The sequence below is a fragment of the Podarcis erhardii genome (genome assembly GCF_964252035.2).
Source record: "Podarcis erhardii genome assembly, chromosome: 3".
Classification (NCBI taxonomy): domain Eukaryota; kingdom Metazoa; phylum Chordata; class Lepidosauria; order Squamata; family Lacertidae; genus Podarcis; species Podarcis erhardii.
Window position 1 is genome coordinate 91023690 of NC_138507.1, and position 19955 is coordinate 91043644.

A 19955-nucleotide genomic window follows, 5' to 3' on the forward strand; every position below is an offset into this window, starting at 1 on the left:
CAGATGATGGTAGGAGGGCAAGCAGCAAGGAATTCAGATGCATGTCAGAGGACTCATCTCCAAGTAGAACAGTAAACATGAATGTTGCAAGCCTGAAGGCAAATGTCAAGAGTCATCCCTTTCCACAGCTCTACTTTATGCCCATTGCTGCATTTTTCCTGATGGGGCCAAGAAGACACAGAGGCAAGGGCTGTTGGGACTGATGGTTTATTTTGGCTTCATGGTGCCTCTTCATTTGCAAACAGACATTCTAGAGCTAACCACAAACTTACATAAGGGCTTCTGTGCTGCAGTTCCTTCCTGTGGCACTGCAGAAAAGCTTCAGAGCCAAACAACAGCACACAGCTTTCAAGGGCTTATCACTACACATATGTAAACTGTAGGCACCTTGGCCTTGCTGTGATCTTCTGTTCTATGGCGACCCCATATGTGCTAAGGCAGCTCATTCCTACATTCAGCTGGGATATCTTCACAACAACACAGCTGTGTGGCTGCTGGGTACCAGGAAGCAGGTGCTGTTTACTTACTGGTGCAAAATAAAGGATTTGACCTCAGACTTTCGTGTCTGTGAGCTGGGGAAGAAAGGCAGTAGCTCAGAAGTAGATTTAGGGTGCATGTTTCCAGATTCAATCCCCAGCATCTCTTGCTGGAGCTGGGAAGGATTCTTCTCTTAAACCTTGGAGAGTCACTACCAGTCCGTGTAGGTATAAGGAATTTGCTGCCCTCCAGGGGTTGATGGAGCCCAGCTCCCATCAGCCAAAGCTGAGTTAGACAGACTAATGATCAAACTGATAGCTTTGTGGGTTCCTCAGTGATTCAATCTCGTGGGAAAACTGAGGAACAACATCGAAAACTATTCCTTACTCCCACATATTGCAAGCATATTAAAAATAAATCCCATTCTGGGGGTGGAGTGGGGGAGCAAGGCAGAGGAGAAAGTAGTTCAGCCCAGTAAATTTATGATCCTGCAAAGCCACTGCCTCCTTTCACGTTCCCATGGATTATTTTAAAAATCAATCTTAGGCAGAGTAGGAAAACCAAAAATAGCAGCCATCTTTTCACTCCCACTCCTTACTACACAGTTCGAGGCGAAAGGGTAATATCACTTGCGTATTTCCAGCTGGTTGCTGTTCAAAGCCTTCGCCTATTGTCATTGTTGGAAATAATTATAACCGGACAGTAGGTGTAGCTAGAACGCATAGCTAGATTTCATTTCTGTGCTGGAGAAGCGACTGCCTTTCCAAGCGCAGTGAAGACAGACACACCGTGTTTGTCGCCCCCATTGTTATGAATGAAAAGCTACCTTAAATGAACCTCTCGGCTATTTTCTTAGCAACTGCATCCTACTTAAGACCTCTTGCGTTGGCAGATCCTCTGACCTCTTCGGAAACGCTTCATTTCTCAGCGGAGCTAGGTGCTTTTATTATTTTATTTTTTAAGGGAGGCGGGGGGGGTGGCAAGCGCGTGCCCACAGCCATGCATCCCAGGAAGAAAAGCTAAAGGAGTGGTTTTACATATACCCAAACTTGGCTTGATTGACTGCGATGTGGGTTAGGTAACAACAGACATCAGCAGCAAGGCGCGCTCGTGCCGAAGATGATGCCATAGGAGCCAGCCAATAGGAGAGCTCGGCATCCCGCTCCTTTCTTCCGAGACGCGGCTTTGCTACAGGCTGAGCGCAAGAAACCATTCATGATTTTGGTGACATCATCGGAGCGGGTGGGCGGGCCTTGCGGGCCGAGGCACGCCTCCCTCGTCTATAAAAGGAGCTGCCCACTTTCTTTGCGCGAGTCAGCCTTGCAGAGAAAGTCGAGCGTAGTTTCCTCTTGTGCGCGCGGGTTACCAGCGCTGCTCAGCTGTTCCTACCCCCTTCCTCGTCCAAGCGGGCGCTTTCCTCGGTGCAAATCGTCTGGTGGTGGCCGCTCTTCCTTAGCGAGGCCAGCCCGTTCCTCCTTTCCGGCTCTGCCCCCCTGTGCTCAGATACAAAGGACGTTGGGTCAGCCTCTTTGTTAAGACTTCATGTCTGTATTTTTCCCCATTCACTGGTGAGTACCTCGTTTGCTGGTCTTTGCTACTGTACTCGTGGGTCGCAAATGTAGATTACGAGATCCGGGTTGCAGGCTGGGGAGAGGGGGACCAACTTTTCCCAGGAAGGCTCGAGAAACCCAACTAGTCAGACTTGGGAACTGGAGGAAAGAAGCAAGTTCAAGGTTGCGCAGGGGATCGGCGAGGAACAAAAGGAGACGCTCGGTGGAAGAGGCTTCGGGGAAGCTTAGGTCAAGATCCTGGCCAGAAACGTGGAGACTTGGAAAAAGGCAGCCTGGGTCTAATTCTGCCACCCACCCGCCCGCCCCCCTTTCAAAAAAGCAAAGCCCCCTGCAAGCCCGACTCTGTTCACGCTTTACACGGAAGCAAGACCCGCCAAGTTGCACGGAGCTTTCGCCCGAGTAAACGCGCCGGGGATTGCAGCCTGCTATTGCTCGGCGGTGCAGCTACGCCGTTTTGAATGCGAAGCCTCTTTAGCAGTCGGTGCACGCTCTGCTGCTGGGGGCAGGGGGAGAGAGGGCGCCGGTTAAGCGGTTATTCATTCGGCGTTTGTCCTCCATTTCACCCCGCCCGGCAAAGCGGCTCGGCGAAGCTGGGGTTGCTGCAACAGGAGGCGGCGGCAGTTTGCACGGCGAGGCGGCAGCCGCCGCTGCTCCTCGCTTGAGCATCTCGAATGGGCGCTGCGCGCTTGCTTAGAGCGCTTGCTCTGCAGCCAGGGCTTTGCAGACGCTGCACCCCGAGCAACGGATTTTAGAGGGGCATGTGGGGGGCGGGGGCTCAGTAATGACGGCTAAATAGCGACTGTGTTTGAAAAGTCGCTTGTCAGTTTTGATGTTCGATCTGCAAAGACAACACCCTCCCCTGGCCCCAAACAAAATATCACCCGAGAGTGTGGAGGGGCGCAGTCCTGCAACCCGGAGGGGAAACTTAATCGCGTGAGGAAGTTTGCTGCTGGGCAGCTGCTTCTCTGCAAGCCTGCAACAAAGGCAGTAGTGATCCGAGCAGCCGGCTGCTGACAAGGGGCGGTGGGGGGGGGGGTAGTCGCCGCAGCAGCCGCTCTTGGCTTGGCAAGTAACCCCCACACCCCTCCGAATGGGTGCAGGATTACGGGGAAACAGATTTTGTCAGGGACTAATATCTAAAGGTGGTGTAAAGACTGTAGGCAAATCGGAAGCCTTGACCCTTAATCCCAGATGTGTTGAGCTGGCTGTGTTTAGTAGTGCTGGAAGGTCACTCTGCATATGTTCAGAAGCTCTCTGTAAATTATTATTCATTGTCTTACATACCAAGGCTGGGACCTGAGCTTGGAAAATGGTTTCAGGGCAGAACTGTGGCTATGAAGAACTCCTGGAATTTTTGCTTGAGGCTGTGATGATGGGGTTGCATTCAAATGATGCCTTGAGGTGGTGCATTTTAGCCCGCCCGAATCTACCCTTACGTATTTGCGTCTTTCCGCTGTATTCTCTACAGCCTTGTAACTGCTAGGAAAGGCGTGAGCTGCCCAGAGAAGTTGTGTAACCATCTTCCTTGGGCTGCTTTCAGAGAAAGGCTGGTCAGGCACCTGGGAGGCAGGCTTCAGGGAATTGTGCTTTTCTGGCACAGAGATGGGCTTGAAAGCTAGATGGCAATTCAGAATCTGATTCTGTAGCCTCACATACACCACACACAAATATGAAAACACTGGATGCCTCTCATGATGAATGCCAAAAGCAGTATGAGTATCCCTTGGCACAAGAGATGCTCTACCTGTGGTAAATTCCTGAGTGGTTTTAATAGAACTGGCAGGGATGCAGCAAGTGAGTTGTTGGGTTTTTTTTTTTTTTGCAAAGGTTGCACAGCTTTCTGAAGAGCAAGTGAGGGGAGAATAGCACTAAAGCAAACTCTGCTCTCTAGACCTGCAAGCTGTGTGGGGATGTTTGACAAGTAGTCTGCTTTGCCTCCCTAGTGTATTTTTGTCTGGAAACCATGCTCTTGCTTGGTGGGGCACTTCTGATGCTTAATAGTCAGTTATACTTGCCAGATAGCACAGTTTGGGTTGTACACCATCCAGCTGTTAGCCGGTGGGGCAAGCTAACTGCTGACCAGCATACAGCTACCCAGCAAGCTAATTTCCTGCTAAGCCTCAGCTTTTCTCTTCTCCCCAGCTTGAAATTGAAAAAAGGATGTAGCTGTTTACTTGACCTCAGCTGGTTGCTGTTATTTTTATATTCAAGTTTTCTTGCAGAGCAAAGCAGACTATAGAGTTCGGCAGGCTACAACCCACTCCTTGGCTTTAGTAACCTTTGAATAACTCTAGCAGGGAATTCCTAAGAAGCTGGTTGTCTCTGCACTTACTTAAAGCATTTTACAGAGCAAAGTCCAGTTTCACTTCCTTTTTCTAGATGCACTGTAAAGAGATAGCCCATAAACCCCAATATAGAGGGCAGGAGGGCCACAGCAAGGTGGGTAAATGAACAGATTAGTTTCCTCCCTGTTTGTCTAGTCCTGGAGATACAGAGTTGAGCTGATCTTGATGTAGCTCTCACTTATGCATAGAACTAAGATGCAGCAGCAGCAAATAAGTTGATTCGCGTCAGGGAGGCTCTTTCAATGACCTCTCTGTGGCTTTGTCAGACTGTATGCTCCTTGGAGCAGAGACCTGTCTTTATTATTATTGTAATATATTTGAGTGCTGTATGCATTGATGTCACTAATAAGTACACATATCTGTTATCTGCACAACTTATTTCCTAGCATGAGCTGTTTGCATTTTGTATTATGCATATGTGTCAAAGCTTAAACTTGGCATTCTGTATGAATCTATAAGAGCTGTTGCCGCTTGGCAAGGGTATAAAGTTTGCTGTGTCCACCAAAGATTGAGCACTTGTGACTAGTGGGCAAGCATTTCTGTTGCTATTTTATAGTGCCATTGCATTTTATTATCTGGGGTACGTCTGAAGCTGATTCAGAGCAGCTTCCAAACTGCAACACACTTCTTTTATGGCAGCACCGCTGAACATATTTTCTTCATTTCAGTGGCAGCATGAATGGAAGCAGGCAAGCTTTATAAAGTGCTGTGCCTGGAAATTGAAAATGGTTAAGCACACACCAAAATGCAGAAGTTACTGGATGTGTATGCAAATCTACTTTTGCTTTCAGAATTCATTATACAGGAAAATATGAGTGCATCTTTAACCCCCAGCGTGGCAGTTCCTGAAACCAAAGTTACAGAATTAATCAGAATTAAAGCCTTTGGAGCTGCATAAGTGCTCCATTTGACAAGGGTCTTTACTATTGTTTTGAGGAGGTTTTGGAATCAGTAGGCTTTCAACACAGGGTTGGGGTAAGCATTAGAAAGTCTCAGATTGACTTGTTTCTAGGAGGGGTTTGGCCTTAAGCCAGGTGGGTTAGGACCCACAACTGAATTGTGTGCTCCATCCTTATGGCTGGTTGCTTCCCTAATAGAAACATTAATTTTTTAAAGGTCTATGTAAGGAGAATAGCAGAGTGAGAAAGAACAGGACTTGTTCAGTGTTGTCTGGATTAAAGACCCCAGGTCTGTAAAGACTTGACTGCTGCTTCCAGCTGTTGTTCTAAACTTGGCTAAAACTTGTACAATATCTTCCTTTGAGTGAGAGGTTGAACCTTGAAATGAAAGGAGTCGAGAGGCCCAAATGAAACTTGCAGTGTTCCATTCTGTTTAAAATAAATAATAAATAACCAAGGCCCTTTCCTAAACTGGAAAGGTTGAAAGGCTTTACCATGTTGATCAACATCTGAATGTTTCTTCAATAACATGAAGCCTTAGTAATAATTCCACGTGGTCCAGTGATTGTGTTCATTTAATGGAACTCTCAACAGCTGAAGCTCTTTCTCTCTCTCTGCCTCTGTTTCCAGCTCTGATTATCTGAGATCAGCTGACATGACTGAGGTGATGAGCGCTCCATCTATGGACGAGATTGGCTTAAGCCCCCGCAAGGATGGTCTGTCATACCAGGTATGTTTACTCTGCTTCACAGAACATTGTTAACCAGCAGAATCAGTTGGGAGTAGATGGTGATGCCTTTTCAACAGGCTGACCTACCAGTCTGATTCTCTGCATGCTTACTTGGGAGTAAAACCTCATTGACTTATTTTCAAGCTAGGGATGTGGAACACTTGGCTGGGGTGGAAAAAAAATGTTTGAGGCTCAAGTACCACTTTGGACAGCCTGGAATAAAGTTACTACACCTAAGATCTTAATCCAACATAGGTTACAGAATGCTTAAACTGCACTGAAATGAATGGAGTTTAAGCACAATGCTAAGCGCTCCACTGCACTGTGGCACCTATTCACGCAATTATCTATGTTAAGTTAGTTGTCTCAAGTTTTCATCTAAATCAGGTATCCCCAAACTCGGCCCTCCAGCTGTTTTGGGACTACAATTCCCATCATCTCTGACAACTGGTCCTGTTAGCTAGGGATGATGGGAGTTGTATTCCCAAAACAGCTGGGGTGGCCAAGTTTGGGGGTGCCTGATCTAAATGATCCACTCTTCTGGCAGCTCACACTTGAACACACTGCTTAGGCAGCATCTGAAGCTAACACGTATGTCTTGCAAGGCCACAATGTGAAACACAGCAAGGTTTGCCTCAATTTTGTAAGAGAAATCTGGGAAGGTCTTGTCACAGTACAGACACCCTACTTGCTTTGTGATGCATCAAGCTAGATTTTTAACTTGCCAGTGCCAGAAGGCAAACTGTTCACAATGAGGCTGAGGAGCAATGGTGATGAGTCACATATTATCACAGAGATCTCATTTATGGTGTGTTTGCAAAACCCACCAACTAAAATGATAATTGGAAGTCACAACAAATGTTACAAATGCTTGCTTTGGTTACACACATGCTATGGCTAGACCCTTTGGATTCTTTCAGGGTGCCTAAACCACGGTCTGTGCTTATCCTACTTAACTGCCTACAGCTTTACAAACAAACAAGCAAACAGAAACATGGGCTGCTGGCAGCATTGAGTGTAAGAAAACATTGCTTGCATTTACTTATTTTAGCATCCCTTTGGTTTTGCATAAGGGCAAACTTGGATTCTTTCCAAGCTCACCCGTCAGCTGGACATGAAGGAGAAGCCAGATGTGAACTCGCTGCTGATACAGATGAGCTTAAAAGTGGCATTGGATATGGGTTGCCATGTGATGCTTGGAAGGAATGATGACTCAGCATCCTCCTTAGGTCAAGGGCAATTTTTTTTCCTTTGTAAGAGGAGCCAAGCGGCAGCATTTCAGCAGGCGTTGAGAATCTTGGCCCTCCAGATGTGGACAGACTACAACTCCCATCAGCCCCAGCAAGCATGGCCAGTGATCAGTGATGATGGGTGTTTTAGTTCAGCAACATCTGGAGGGCCAAAGATTCCCCACTTTGCAGCATTTCTGTCTCATGTAAGTTTGTTGCTATTATCTCTTCATATGTTGGGATTCTAATGAAGAAACTAGACAGGCTTTGAGTGCTTGAATTATAATCCTCCCAACACGATGCTGGTTTCTTTTTGTGGGGGAGGGGAGCATTGTCCCACTCATTGTAAAAAAGAAAAGAAAAAAAGGTTACAACCAAGAAACAAATATTTACATTGCATAGGGCAATTGCAGATGTCATCATTCCCTGGAATGACAGCTGCAAACCCAAAAGCAAAACAGGAAGTAGCTCTCGGACGAAGCACCTGTTGTCCTGGGGCTTTGGAGTTACCATTACATTTGGACTAGCGGCACTCGGAGTGGAGATTGCCACAGTGGACGTGTAGGCTTCTGGCATGCCAGTTGCTAACAGAAATCTTAGGAATGCCCTGTCCAGGGAGGCTCACCTGGCACCAACCCGGGCCTTCATGGCACTAGGCATAGAACTTTTTCTTTGCCCAGGCACTTCTGAATTCTGTTTTTAAACAGGCATGTTTTGGTCCTTGCATTTTATTTCTGTATAGTCTGCTTTTAAAGACGCAAATACTCTCAGGGCAGCTTAAAAGTAGCATAGGAAGCTGCCTTTTGCCAAGTCAGAATCAGACCTAGTTTGGTTTTGTCTACACGGACCTGCAGTTGCTCTCCAGAGTTTCAGACAAGAGGTCCTTCCCAGCCCTGCCGGAAAACACCAGGGACTGAAACTTGGGCCCTTCTGCACTCAAAGCAGTTGCTCTACCCCTTTCCTGAATTGTTTACTTGGAAGTAAATTTGAAATAAAATAATAAAATGATATAAAAAGAATTCATTAGGAATGAGTTCCCAGGGCAGCTGGCAGGTGGTATATTGTCCAGAGGGGTGAAGGGAGGTCCTAATTCCCTCTTTGCTTGCCTCCCTCATTCTTTCACCTGGCTCTAATTTGATTTTCAGTTTTAAATATCCATAGAACTGTCTTTACTTTTTCTGCCTTTTAATTTATGATAACCGGGGGAAGAAGGGTAGAGCCTAAAACTTATGTATGAATGAATAAAGTCACTATGATAAGCTCCCCCCTGTAAAATGGTAGGCCTGCGTCTTCTCCAGCCTACCTTCAAAAGTCACTACACCTAAGATAAGCGAAAATCCCCTACTAAGCTACTTAAGATTAAATGGCTTTGACTGGCCTTCTCCAAGTTGGTGCCCTCCAGGTGATGGCTGGACAACCATTCCAGCTGGGGCAGGTGGGAGTTGTAGTCCCAACAACCACCTGAAAGGCACACGGTTGGGGAGGGCTGATGTTTTTTTTGAGGGTTATGGCCAAAGTTTGCATGTGGATGAAACGAGAACCTGCTCTCATCTTTTCCTGGCAGCTGTGTTAAGTCCTCAGTCTTTGATAATCTATTTGGAGGGTCAATATGTACCTTGGGGCATATCCAGATGGCTCAAACCTCTGTAATTGGTGGCACATTTCCAGTGCCAACATGTACAGTGCTTAAGTTCTCAAGTGCTGTTTGGCTGCTAGTGGCTATGATGAACTGGATCAGAATAGGACCACAGTTGTCTATGCAGGCTTCACCTGGCCGCTGATGTCCTGTGGGGGGAATATACTCAACCCCACTCCCAGCTTGCGTGCTGCAGTGCCCCCAGGAAGTAGCTAAATCTCCCATTTGGACATCTGTTCCTTCAGTTTTTGCACTTGACTTTGTGCAGTCTCTGCATTGCTAACTATGACTTCTCACAATGTCCCTCATACAGACATTGACAAATCTGCACTTTTCATTTTCTTTTTAAAGATTTTGGCTTCTCCTGGGCTGTTTTTTGGGGGTTTTTTTTGCAGTTTCCAACTCAGAAACTCTGCACAAAACTTTTTGGGACATTTTCACTGCCATTCTAAAGATTGCTGTAGGGTTCTTGATAGTTTCTCTGTTTAGTAAACTAGAAAATCCGAAGAAGTGCGCATGCACACGAAAGCTCATACCAATAACTAACTTCGTTGGTCTCTAAGGTGCTACTGGAAGGAATTTTTTTATGTTGCTCAGAAAGTTGCACATTCTCCCACTCACCCAAATAGAAGTGGTTTTTAAACTGGGGAACATGCAAATGTGCAGTGGCCGCCTAATGGCAGTCTGGATTAACAGGATCTACTACTACCAGGGAAAAGGAGTAAAGGTGTCAATCTAGCTGCACAGTTGAGCACTTCATTAACCATTTTTGCACATAGGGCATAATGGTCCTTATGTGGAGCAGGGCTATGCTTTTACCCCTCCAGTCTCCTTCCAACAGCCATGCATTGCCCAAGATTGTTTGACAAGAAACTCCAATGTTTGGGACAAAAACATGAGTAGGTCTATGGTCTATTTAAAAGAATCCCCAGCCCTTCTGCAAAATAAGTAGCAAGTAAACATGGGGTTCCAGGAAGTGTACTGACCTTCTGCCTTCTTTGTTTACGAGGGTGGATTGTTGGTAGGGTATTTGCACTCCCTTGAGCTTTGATCATGCCTCAGAATGCATCTGAGAGAGTGGCAAAAGGGAACGTCTATTTTTTGGAAGGATTTCAGATGTCCCCTAATTCCTGCAGGAATAATAAAACCGCAAGTCTTCTAACTATGTCATCCACTAAATGGATTGATGTCCAGACGAAGGCTTGGTTTGTTTTCAGCCTGTTGAACGTTGAGCAGCCTAGTTTGGTCTTCTGAGTCCGCCTCCCCCTTTGACTGCATTGTGCTTTCTTACTCCTTGGAAATGCTTAATCACCACTTTGCATGTTCACTCTGTTAATGTCATTTGACTGCAGAGCTAATAACTGCTTGAAACTGAGGCTGGTTAAGAACTAAATTAATCATTTTACTAGCCTGCTGTCAAAACAATGCCTTGACTTCAAACTTTTTTTAAAAAAAAGTCCTGCTGGAATGGAATTTGAACTAAGGGCCATTGAAACAAATCTCAAGTTGTGTCAGCTGTGCCGGGCAAACAATATGACTAACTTTGGAGGCAAGTGTTCTGCTTTTTGTGCTCAGATTACCTTGAACAGCTGGTTAACTAAATCCACTGACTCTGCAGGGAATGAGCATTCAAGACCGGCTGATGGCACAAGCGACCCAAGTGGTGGTTTGGAGCAGCCATTAAGGGTGGTGATTGCATAAGCAGGAGTCATGCCCCAAAATAATTTCCTGTTTTGCAGAGCATGTTGGAGTGATTCCTCTCCTGTGTGCTGTGCAAGGAGCAAGAGAATTCCTTAAATGTGAAAGTAGCCCTGGGATGGACACGCTGGCTGGATTGCATGGTGCATTTGTTTGGGAGCAGTGCATTCCTTGAGTTGGCCTTGTGGCTGTTTCTAAATGGTGTGTAAGGCTGGCTTGCACAACTAGGGATCCAACCTGCCAAGTGCTTGATAACCACCATGTGCTTGCCATCTCAGCCAAGTGGCAAAATCTCAAGCTTTTTTTGCCAAGCTCTGATGGGCTGCTGCATTTGGCTTGGTGGATCACAGGCCTGATGTTGGGACCCCAGCTGTACTGCCAGCATTTAGGAATGGGAATCCTGTGGGCCTCGAAACCTGGTTGGACTACAACCCCCATCATCCTTGACTGCTGGGTTGATGGAAGTGCCAGGCATAGGCAAACTCCGACCCTCCAGATGTTTGGGACTACAATTCCCATCATCCCTGACCTCTGGTCCTGTTAGCTAGGGATGGTGAGAATTGTAGTCCCAAACATCTGGAGGGTCGGAGTTTGCCTAAGCCTGCTCTGGGAGGTCACAGGTTCCCTACCCCTGTCACGGCTGTGCAAAATGCACCCCCATGCCACCCTGCTATAGGACTTGCTGGTTCCATGGACAATGAAGTCGGTGGTGCAGTTCTTTAGATGCCTTTTAAATTCTCTCCGGTTGTCTTGGATTCCTTATTAGCATAGCTTGTTTCCTTGCAGTGCAGTTTTGCACTGCAGCTGAGCTCTTTTGGTTTGTACTCGAGCAAGCTCGCGTACTGCAAGCCTTTTTGTGGTTGTTAAAACATTTTCCACTCTTGGTGCCAAGTTCAGTCAACTCTAGAGGAAGCAGCAGGGGGGTGGGGCTGGGGGAGAGGAGGGTGTCACCTGGCACAGAAGAAGCAGATGATCTTCAGTTTCAGTTTGATTTTGAGGCATTGGACAAGAAAATAAAGTAGTTTTGCGTTTGCCTGAGTTGAGTTTTCGGCCAAAGCAAACTGTTGTTCCATCAATGAAGATGTTTTCAGTCTTTGGCTAGGTAGCTAACTGCTTGGAGTGCTCTTGTAGCTGAAAAGCAGGATATAAATAACTGAATCATAGAACTGTGAAGTTGTCAGGGACCCTCAGGGGCCAACTAGTCCAGACCCTTGCAATGCAGGATTCACAGGCAAAGAATCCCTGACAGATGGCCACCTAATCTGTTTAAAAGCTTCCAGCAAATGAGTTTGCCACCTTCTGGGGTAGCCCATTCCACTGCCAAATAGCTCTTAACGTCATAGATTCCTAATGCTTGGTTGAAATCTTCTAAATAAACTTTTCAAAAGGCATCCTGCTACTGTTTTTGAGATGCGAAATGGTTTTCCACATATTGGGCTCCATTTGTTTATCACTGCAGCAATAAGATACCCAACAAACATTTCATTTCCTCTGTCCTTATTGGTCCTTTACTAATGTGTAGATAGTTCTGGGTGGTGTAATGGTTCGAGTATCAAACTGGGGCTTGGGAGACCAGGGTTCAGATCCTCACTCGGCCAAGTGGCTCACTTGGGGCCAGTCACTGCTTTTGAGCCTTACCTACCTCACACGGTTATAGTAGGGATTAAATGAGAACACCTTTATGCCACCTTGAGCTTCTGGGAAAAGACAGTAGGATATAAATGAAATAAATACATAAGTGAGAAGAGTGACTGAGCTTGACCAGGGCAAGCCTATATGATCCTAGCTTCCATATGTGGGAGCTGTTTTTGGCAACTGTCACATGAGCACAGTAAAAGTCCCAGGAAGGCGTCTGGTACCAAAATGCCTTGTTTCTGTGTTGTGTCGAAGAAAATGAAAAACTACCTGAATTGCAGTTTAGGAAAGGAATCTTCTTTTGCTTTATCTGGCTCCTAGTTTGTAGCAGCTGGCTGTTCGTTTGCAATCAAATGCCTTTCATGGCTTAAGGATTTCCTTGCTAGATGAGATCAAAGGTCCTCCTGCTGCCCCATCCAGTCTCCAGAAGTGGCAAACCCAGAGGGTGCTGGAAGCTCAGAGTTGGGGCACCATGAAGGTGCTGCTCATCTCGTGTTTATTTCTAGCATTGCTGCTTCTGAACAAGATTTCATTTAGCTTTCGCAGCCAACAGACACTGGTGGATCTTCCCTCCGTGGCTTAGTTCAGTGTTTCCCAAACTTGGGTCTCCAGCTGGTCTCGGACTACAGTTCCCATCTTTGACCACTGGTCTTGCTAGATAGGGATGATGGGAGTTGTAGTCCAAAAACAGCTGGAGACCCAAGCTGTGTGGAAAGCTGTGGCCATCAAAGAAACTGCTTAGGCTTATTCCTAATGTTAACTATTCCTGGTTAACTCCAAATGCAGTCTGGCCTGTAACGAATATAGTCTGAACATAGATAGTCTGGCTTCGACACCAAATAAATATTTTCACACCAAGTCCCACATGCTATGTAAATAGCTGTGATGCAAACCTGAAATGGATAGCATGAATGCAGGCTTTGAGTTCAAGGATCTGCTCAGCTAGCTTTGTAAATAAGCCCAGAAAAGTTAACATGCTGCAGCATTTTTACTGGCCTGAAAGAGGAGAGTCAAAAGTTGCATTTCTATGCTGGGCACCAAGTGGGGGGGGGGTTCCCCTCTTTTTGAAGCCGGCTTGGTTTCTATGCTGGGTGCAGTGGAGGGACGAAGGCCCCCTCTTTCTCCTCCATCTCCTTCAGCATGCTCACTCGCCTGTACAGAATTCCATGCAGACACCTGCATACAATTTATGGCTGCCTGTGGCTACCAGGCTAGCACTTAAATGCAAGGCTGTGCTCAGCTGCAGGATCGTGTCTGTTTCCATCCCGCCCTGAGATACTCTTTCACCTCTGGCATTCCAAAGGATCCGAATGTTTTATTTCTCCACTGATATCATGGAAAAGTCTCCCTTGCCAGGCTGCTATTCAGTCACTGGCTTGCATTTATTGTCTGATCGGCTTCCTTGATAGCCCAAGAGGCTGTTGTGTATTGGGACAGCTGTAAGTGTGCCTGAGTCCCCAGGGATGGAAATCTACCTCTTGTGTAAAGAGGAGAGAGCAGATAGCATCTCGTGGATGTGAATGAAAGTGTCCTCATGCAAAGCCTCTCTCTCGTTCCTTTGTTCCCACAGACAACCTTGTCTCGTTTCCTTGTCTGTCATGTGCTGGGAAATGTGACTTCACTTATTTTCCATTGGGCCATCCCTAATCCTTGAGTGTAATTGCAACAACTCATTTTTATGCTGCCTTGATTATTTTTAAAAAAGCATGAGTTAGTGGAAAAATCCCGACCTCCTCTATTGCAGCTGCTTGGAGATAAGATAGTTCATTCTATTTAAAAAGGAGGGAGGAAAAGCACACTAAGCACAACACGTTTGAGGGATGTTTATTTAAGGAAATCATTTATTCCTTAGTTTTCAAGGGGGTGGGCGGAAGCAGACAGTTTATTTCCAAAACAGCTATTCTGGCTTGACCTAATGTACCTAACATGACAGTGAATGCTTATTGCTCTGGTGTTTCCTGTACTGCTGTTAACTATAAGCATCAGCTTCGAATACTTTTGTTTGCCCCCATGGATGCGCTAAATCAGTGCCAAAGCTCTTTGCCGAATTTTAAGACTGCATGACCTGCAAGACAAACTGTCTTGTGTATGGGGAAAGATTTTCTAAAGTGGGGGTGGGGACCTCCTGGTGTTGCTGGACTACAATTCCCATCACTCCTGACCACTGTCCATGTTGGCTGGCGCCCGTAGGAGTTGGAGCCCAACCACATCTGAAAGACCACAGATTCCCCATCCCTGCTGTGCGGCTGCACAATTTTATTATTTATTTATGAATCTCCTTTCACAAGTGTGTCAAGGTGATTTACAAACACGCCATGGAAATGGCTAAGAGTAATTCTTGAAAACAGCACCAGAAACAGCTGACTATAGGCTTTAAAACCACGGAAAATGAACACCAGGAGAAACCTTTTTTATCTATGCAGAAAAGCTTGTCAGCACAAAAGTGCCTTCCAATTAATTCTGCTAAATGCAGGTAGTGGGCACCAGTCTTAAGCCCCACCAGGAGGGCAGCTTTGCCAAAGATCCTGCCTGGAGTTTCTGTTGAGGGACAGCTTGATGGAGCACTGGGAAAGCCCACTTGGAGCTGCATCGGCTGTGGCGCCTGGCTCACTGATGGAGGCAAACAACTGTGTCTTTAAGGTGCCCATCAAGTGAACCCCCACCATCTCCAGGTAGGAGTAGGAGAGCTGCTACCGATACTAAGCTCTTGTCTGACTGGGCAAGGCAGCTTTCTATCTTCCTAGGACTTTGACTGCAGGCTGGCACTCTTCACTTTGCAGCCCAGAGTCTGCTGCGTTCTCCCCAGGAGTCCTGGCCAGCTTCCTTGTGCGATGAAGAAAAGGGGGGCTCTGTTGATGGAGCCTCCTTTGTCTTAGGCCACAGGTAGGAATCTTGTTGTTGGACTGCAGCCCCCATCAACCTGATGGTACCCAGACCAAATACCTTCTCCAAATTGCAGACAGGGAAGTTTTGGCTGGCTCTGGGAGCAGCAAGCAGCAAATCATTCAGCTTAGGAAGTCCACCGTCCACTTTTCTTGTACCTTGACTATTCTCTTGCAGCCTCTGGTGATAACAGGCAGCAGGATCCAAGGGAAAAGAACTAAGTGTGAGGTCTTGTATTTTGAGTTGCCATAGCATTGATACGAAAAATAGAAAGCGCTGAAGCCCTGCGATGGGGCAGAGCAGAACAGGTTTGTTCTGAAGGAAAAGAAACGGGTACGGTTCTGTTGTGTTGCCGGGATGAGGCAATTTGCCTTGACATCTGGGAAATACTAACTGGAGCAGAGGAAAGTTGGATCAGCTTCCTTGTAGCACAGCTGGAAAGACTGGTGTTCATCATGGAACTGGCCACGGGCAAGAATGCAACACATTGGAAAGGAGGGTGGCACAAAGTCCTTAGAAGGAAAACTTATTCCTAGCTTGTATTCCTACTTGTAGATATTAGAGGCTTCAGACTACCTGCTGAAATAATGCATCAGGAAGCTGTGTGGACCAGTCTCTTGTGCAAACACACATGCAGGCAGCAAGAACAGATGGGAATACTCTGTATTCTTGAGCTTGTGGCAAGTATCAGAGTTGAGTGGTGAACTTTTCACACTACTTGGTCTCTAGGTGTTCTTTGGCCAATTTTTTAAGATTCTTCTGGAAGCTTTAGGGTCAGCATTCGAAATTTGCCAGGCGCATTTTGCACCTGGCTGTCGGTCACTTGTGGTGAAGATGCCCGGGAGCCAGGATGACACCTGACATCTTCCCGCATCTGGAAGTGCATGCCTGGGATCTTGCCTGTTTTCACACACAAATAACATATATTGTAGAATTGTATCTGTGATGTTTTATTTGCACAATCGGAACGAATTTCAGGAACCAAAAAGTTGTGTTGAAAAGTACCACTAGCTTGTGTATCTGTTTAGGGCCCAATGTAGAGCTGCTTTCGCTAGGTGCATTCAAGAGAAGGGGCACCCCATGCAAGCTGGTCCTTCACCAGAAAACCTGTTTTGGGGCTATGCTAATACAGTTTGGTCAGAGGCAGCCTCTAAATTGCATCAGCCCAGTTCGGGATAGCTTAGTTCTGTATATGAATGCAATATTAACCATTCCATATGAGCAACAAATCATTAAACAAAGCCTTTAAAAATTAGAAAATGTTTAAAAAACTGTGATTTGGGGTGTGTTCACACATGCAAATCATCACAGGAAGCTGTAGTCAAAAGTCATGAACATGCATGTTTCCATGAGACCATCAGAACTTTGATACTATCCATGTTACCAAGAACACAAATGTTTTTCAATGGCGTCCATTCAGTCATAATGTACCGGTACATCTTGTACGTATTGGAATATTTCAGACAAGTTCTGTGTAGGACACACGTTGGATTTCAATCTAATTAAGATCAGGTTGGGTACTGATTTGTAGGCATCAGCATATTTCCCCAACTGTTCAATGTGGGAGGAAGTTTAAAGAAGATGATTTTGTTCACTGAAACGCCTGAACATGCATTGCAGCTGGCCACATTACGAGCTAGCCAATAGCTTGAAGCCAGGTTTCAGCCAAACAACACTTGCAGGAAAGATCGGCTTGCCTTAGATCATTTGTGTGGTTTACTGATCAGATGGTTGGTTTTTGATGTGGCAGACCTTGGTTCAAAATCTTGTTCAGCCATGATGCTCACAGTTGGAACCCTGGACCAAGGCACTGCCTACCTCACAATTATGATAAAAAGAGATGAGAATGTCAAGCATACCTCACAATACTACAGAAGTGCTGACTATTGTAAATCTTTTTGTTTTCAGATTTTCCCTGACCCTTCAGACTACGATCGTTATTGCAAGCTGAAGGACCGTCTCCCTTCCATTGTAGTCGAGCCAACAGAAGGGGATGTGGAGAGCGGAGAGCTAAGATGGCCGCCTGAGGAGTTCCTGGTCCAGGAACAAGAGGAAGAAAACTGTGACGAAGCAAAGAAAGAGAGCAAGGAACAATAGAGTCTTCTGTACGACTTAAGATGCCACGTCATCTTGAGGGGGGAAGAGAACCACAACTGTTTTGAAAAGTCTTTTTTTCTACAAAAGACATTCAAATTTTGCACCTGCAAAAAGATCTTAGTTTTTTCATATTCTCTATTGAGAACTGAAGCGCTTGACATGACAATCTCCAAATGAAAGCAAGGAAGGCAGTTGTGCCGTAGTGGAAGGGGCACGGCTGCTCTTCTCAAGATCGCTGTTGAATTTTGTTAAGGTTATCTGGGGGTAGCCGTGAAATTGCCGGGCGCTTTGGTGGAGGATCAGACGGGCAGGAAACACGCTTTTTTTCTGAAGTGTGTGGGGTGGAAGAAATGACTGCAGATGTGTAAAATGCAGCTGCCTCTGGCTATAAAAGCATGAGACTAGTATTCATCTCTCAAAACTTTGCCTTCTTATAGTGCTTTGGTTTTTGGTTTTTTGGTGTGTATGTGTGTGTGTTGTGGGTTGAGAGGTATGATAACATGCCACTGAAATGCTCCGATGACAGTAGAGTATGGCAGGTCTTCCCTGCTGAACATCATCGAGGAGCAACGGATCAATAACGTTACCCCATTCAGTATCTTTTCTCTCTAAGTCGCATACCCTGTTGGGAATGTTGGTGTTTGGCACTTGCTAGCCCAGCCCGTTGCAGACAAAAGCCATCTTCGCCTTCTCCCCCCCCCCAGCCCCCTCTTAAAATATGCATTTAAATTCTAACCCGAATGGGTCTTGTGACCATGATAAAGGTATTTGACTGACTTACGTTTAAATCTTACAGCAGTGAATCTTCTTTTCATTGGCACAGTGCTGATGACTTTACAAAATGGTCCTTTGCCACTTTTCTGCAATAGCTTTGTTTATCCTGCACATGGTAACAAACAGGTTGAGTTTGATTTTCCTTTCTTTTTTTAAAAAAAGCTAAAAAAACCCCACCTTCAATAGATTTTTGCCATAAAATTATTTTCCGGGCACCAAAGCTGCTGTTAAGTCTCCTATCCAGAAGTACATCTAGTTGGGTATGAGATGCCAGCTTTTCTAGTGGCATTGAGGGATGTGTGTAATATAACCATTTGCAGAAGCTGTATGAAGAGCTCACTTTATGACAGCGCATAATCTAACTTTGTCCAACAGATGCAGTGAACCCTAACAGAGCTTTGGAGATGATCTGAAGTTAGTTTTAGCAGAAGTAATAATTGAAGGAAAGCAGGTCTTCTCTTCAAAGAAACAAACAAACAAAAAGTATTATGGTCTCTCAGTATTCTGGAGAAGATAATATGCTTTTTGAACATATCTATGAGATTTTATTGATGGGCAGAAGCTTGTTCCCAAGATCTAAATTCCTAGCAACAGCTGCCGCTGTTTTTGTCCAATCTATCCTCTTAGGATGTGGAGAACAAATTGCAGGATAAGCTAAACTTGCTGCTTTCTAAGAAAGCAGAAGTCTTGACCACTTGATAGAAGTCCTTCCTGAGACTTCACAGTATAAAAGGACCACTCTTGAGAAATGAAAAGCCAACCGTTTCCATGTTTAATTCTGGAGACACTAAAAAGATGTAATAAATGTGCATTATGGCCTTAACAAGATATTCAAAATAACCCCTAGTCTCGCACGTCCCTTGTTTATCGCCTCTGTTCCTCCTTTCTTAAGAAATCTGTTGGGACTTTGTGTATATATTTGTATTTGATACCTCATGAGTAGTAAAATCGCTGGTAAGGAGTTAGGGAATTTGCTTGTTTAAAATCAGCAGGATTAATCCCACCCCACCCCCAGTCTTTGTCTTGCTTGTGTTTTCAACATAATGGCAATAACTTTTTAACAGCTGTGAGTCATTGTTACATGTGGGCGTGAGGTTGCCTGAGTGTTTTTTATTATTATTATTGTTATTATTATTATTTTAAGCATAATATAGGGATGTAGTTGGTGTTCCTCTGTATTCTTTTGGCAGCCAAGAACTTGTCACACATGTACTACCTATCTTGGTTAACAGTTTTGTCATCGCTGAAACCTGTCTTGCATCATTTCCTAGTCCAAGGTTGCTTTAAAACCAATGGATCCAGATGTTTTTCGGTCTTGTATGCTGGACATCTGTTCTTGTCTTGCTGTTCAGTAGAATGAGCTGTGATACCTGCACACCAGCCTGAACTCCCTTGTTTTATCTCCAAAAAGTTATATCTTGTTTTGTTTGCAGATTTTGGTCCCAAGTTTTGAAGCTGTCAAATGTAAACCACTCAAGACGAGCAAAAATCCTTAATGCTTAAAAGATCAGAGTGGAAATGCTGTTTGTCTTTAAATATTAGCATATCCTTTTTTGCGCCTCTCTTTTTTTAATTGTTGCTTGTATTTCTGTCATTTTTGAATGTGTCTGAAGAACAAAGCACTCCAGTTGAATTTCTCCTGTTGTATATTACATTCTATATTTCTGTAAAGTTCTTTTTTGAGCCTCAGGGAAAAAAAGCTTGCATTTTTTTCAGACTACTTTTGTCACTGTGACAGTTGTAAATAAAGTTTGAAAATGCTTTCCAAACCTCTTGCATTCATGTTTGCTCTCTTATTTCGTTTCCTTTCCCACAATCCAAGAAGGGTGGGGGTGGGTGATCTCTAGCAGTTTGAAATGGGTATGTGAACCCCTATCCAAACCCAAGTGTGCTGCTCTTGGAGTGCAAACATTAAAGAGGATGGTACTGTATTGCAAATCTACAGCAGGAAAACACTTGATCAGTTTGGGTTATTCAAATG

At 45.2% G+C, this 19955-nt stretch overlaps 1 protein-coding gene across 1 annotated transcript; it reads left to right on the forward strand.

Moving 5' to 3' along the window:
* The first annotated feature begins 1775 nt into the window (after positions 1-1775).
* LBH (LBH regulator of WNT signaling pathway) lies at positions 1776-19743 on the forward strand. The gene is made up of 3 exons (XM_081857616.1): positions 1776-2045; positions 5923-6022; positions 17012-19743. Exons 1-3 carry the CDS (start codon positions 2020-2022, stop codon positions 17198-17200), a joined length of 315 nt encoding a protein of 104 aa, XP_081713742.1. The 5' UTR covers positions 1776-2019; the 3' UTR covers positions 17201-19743.
* Positions 19744-19955: the final 212 nt, after the last annotated feature.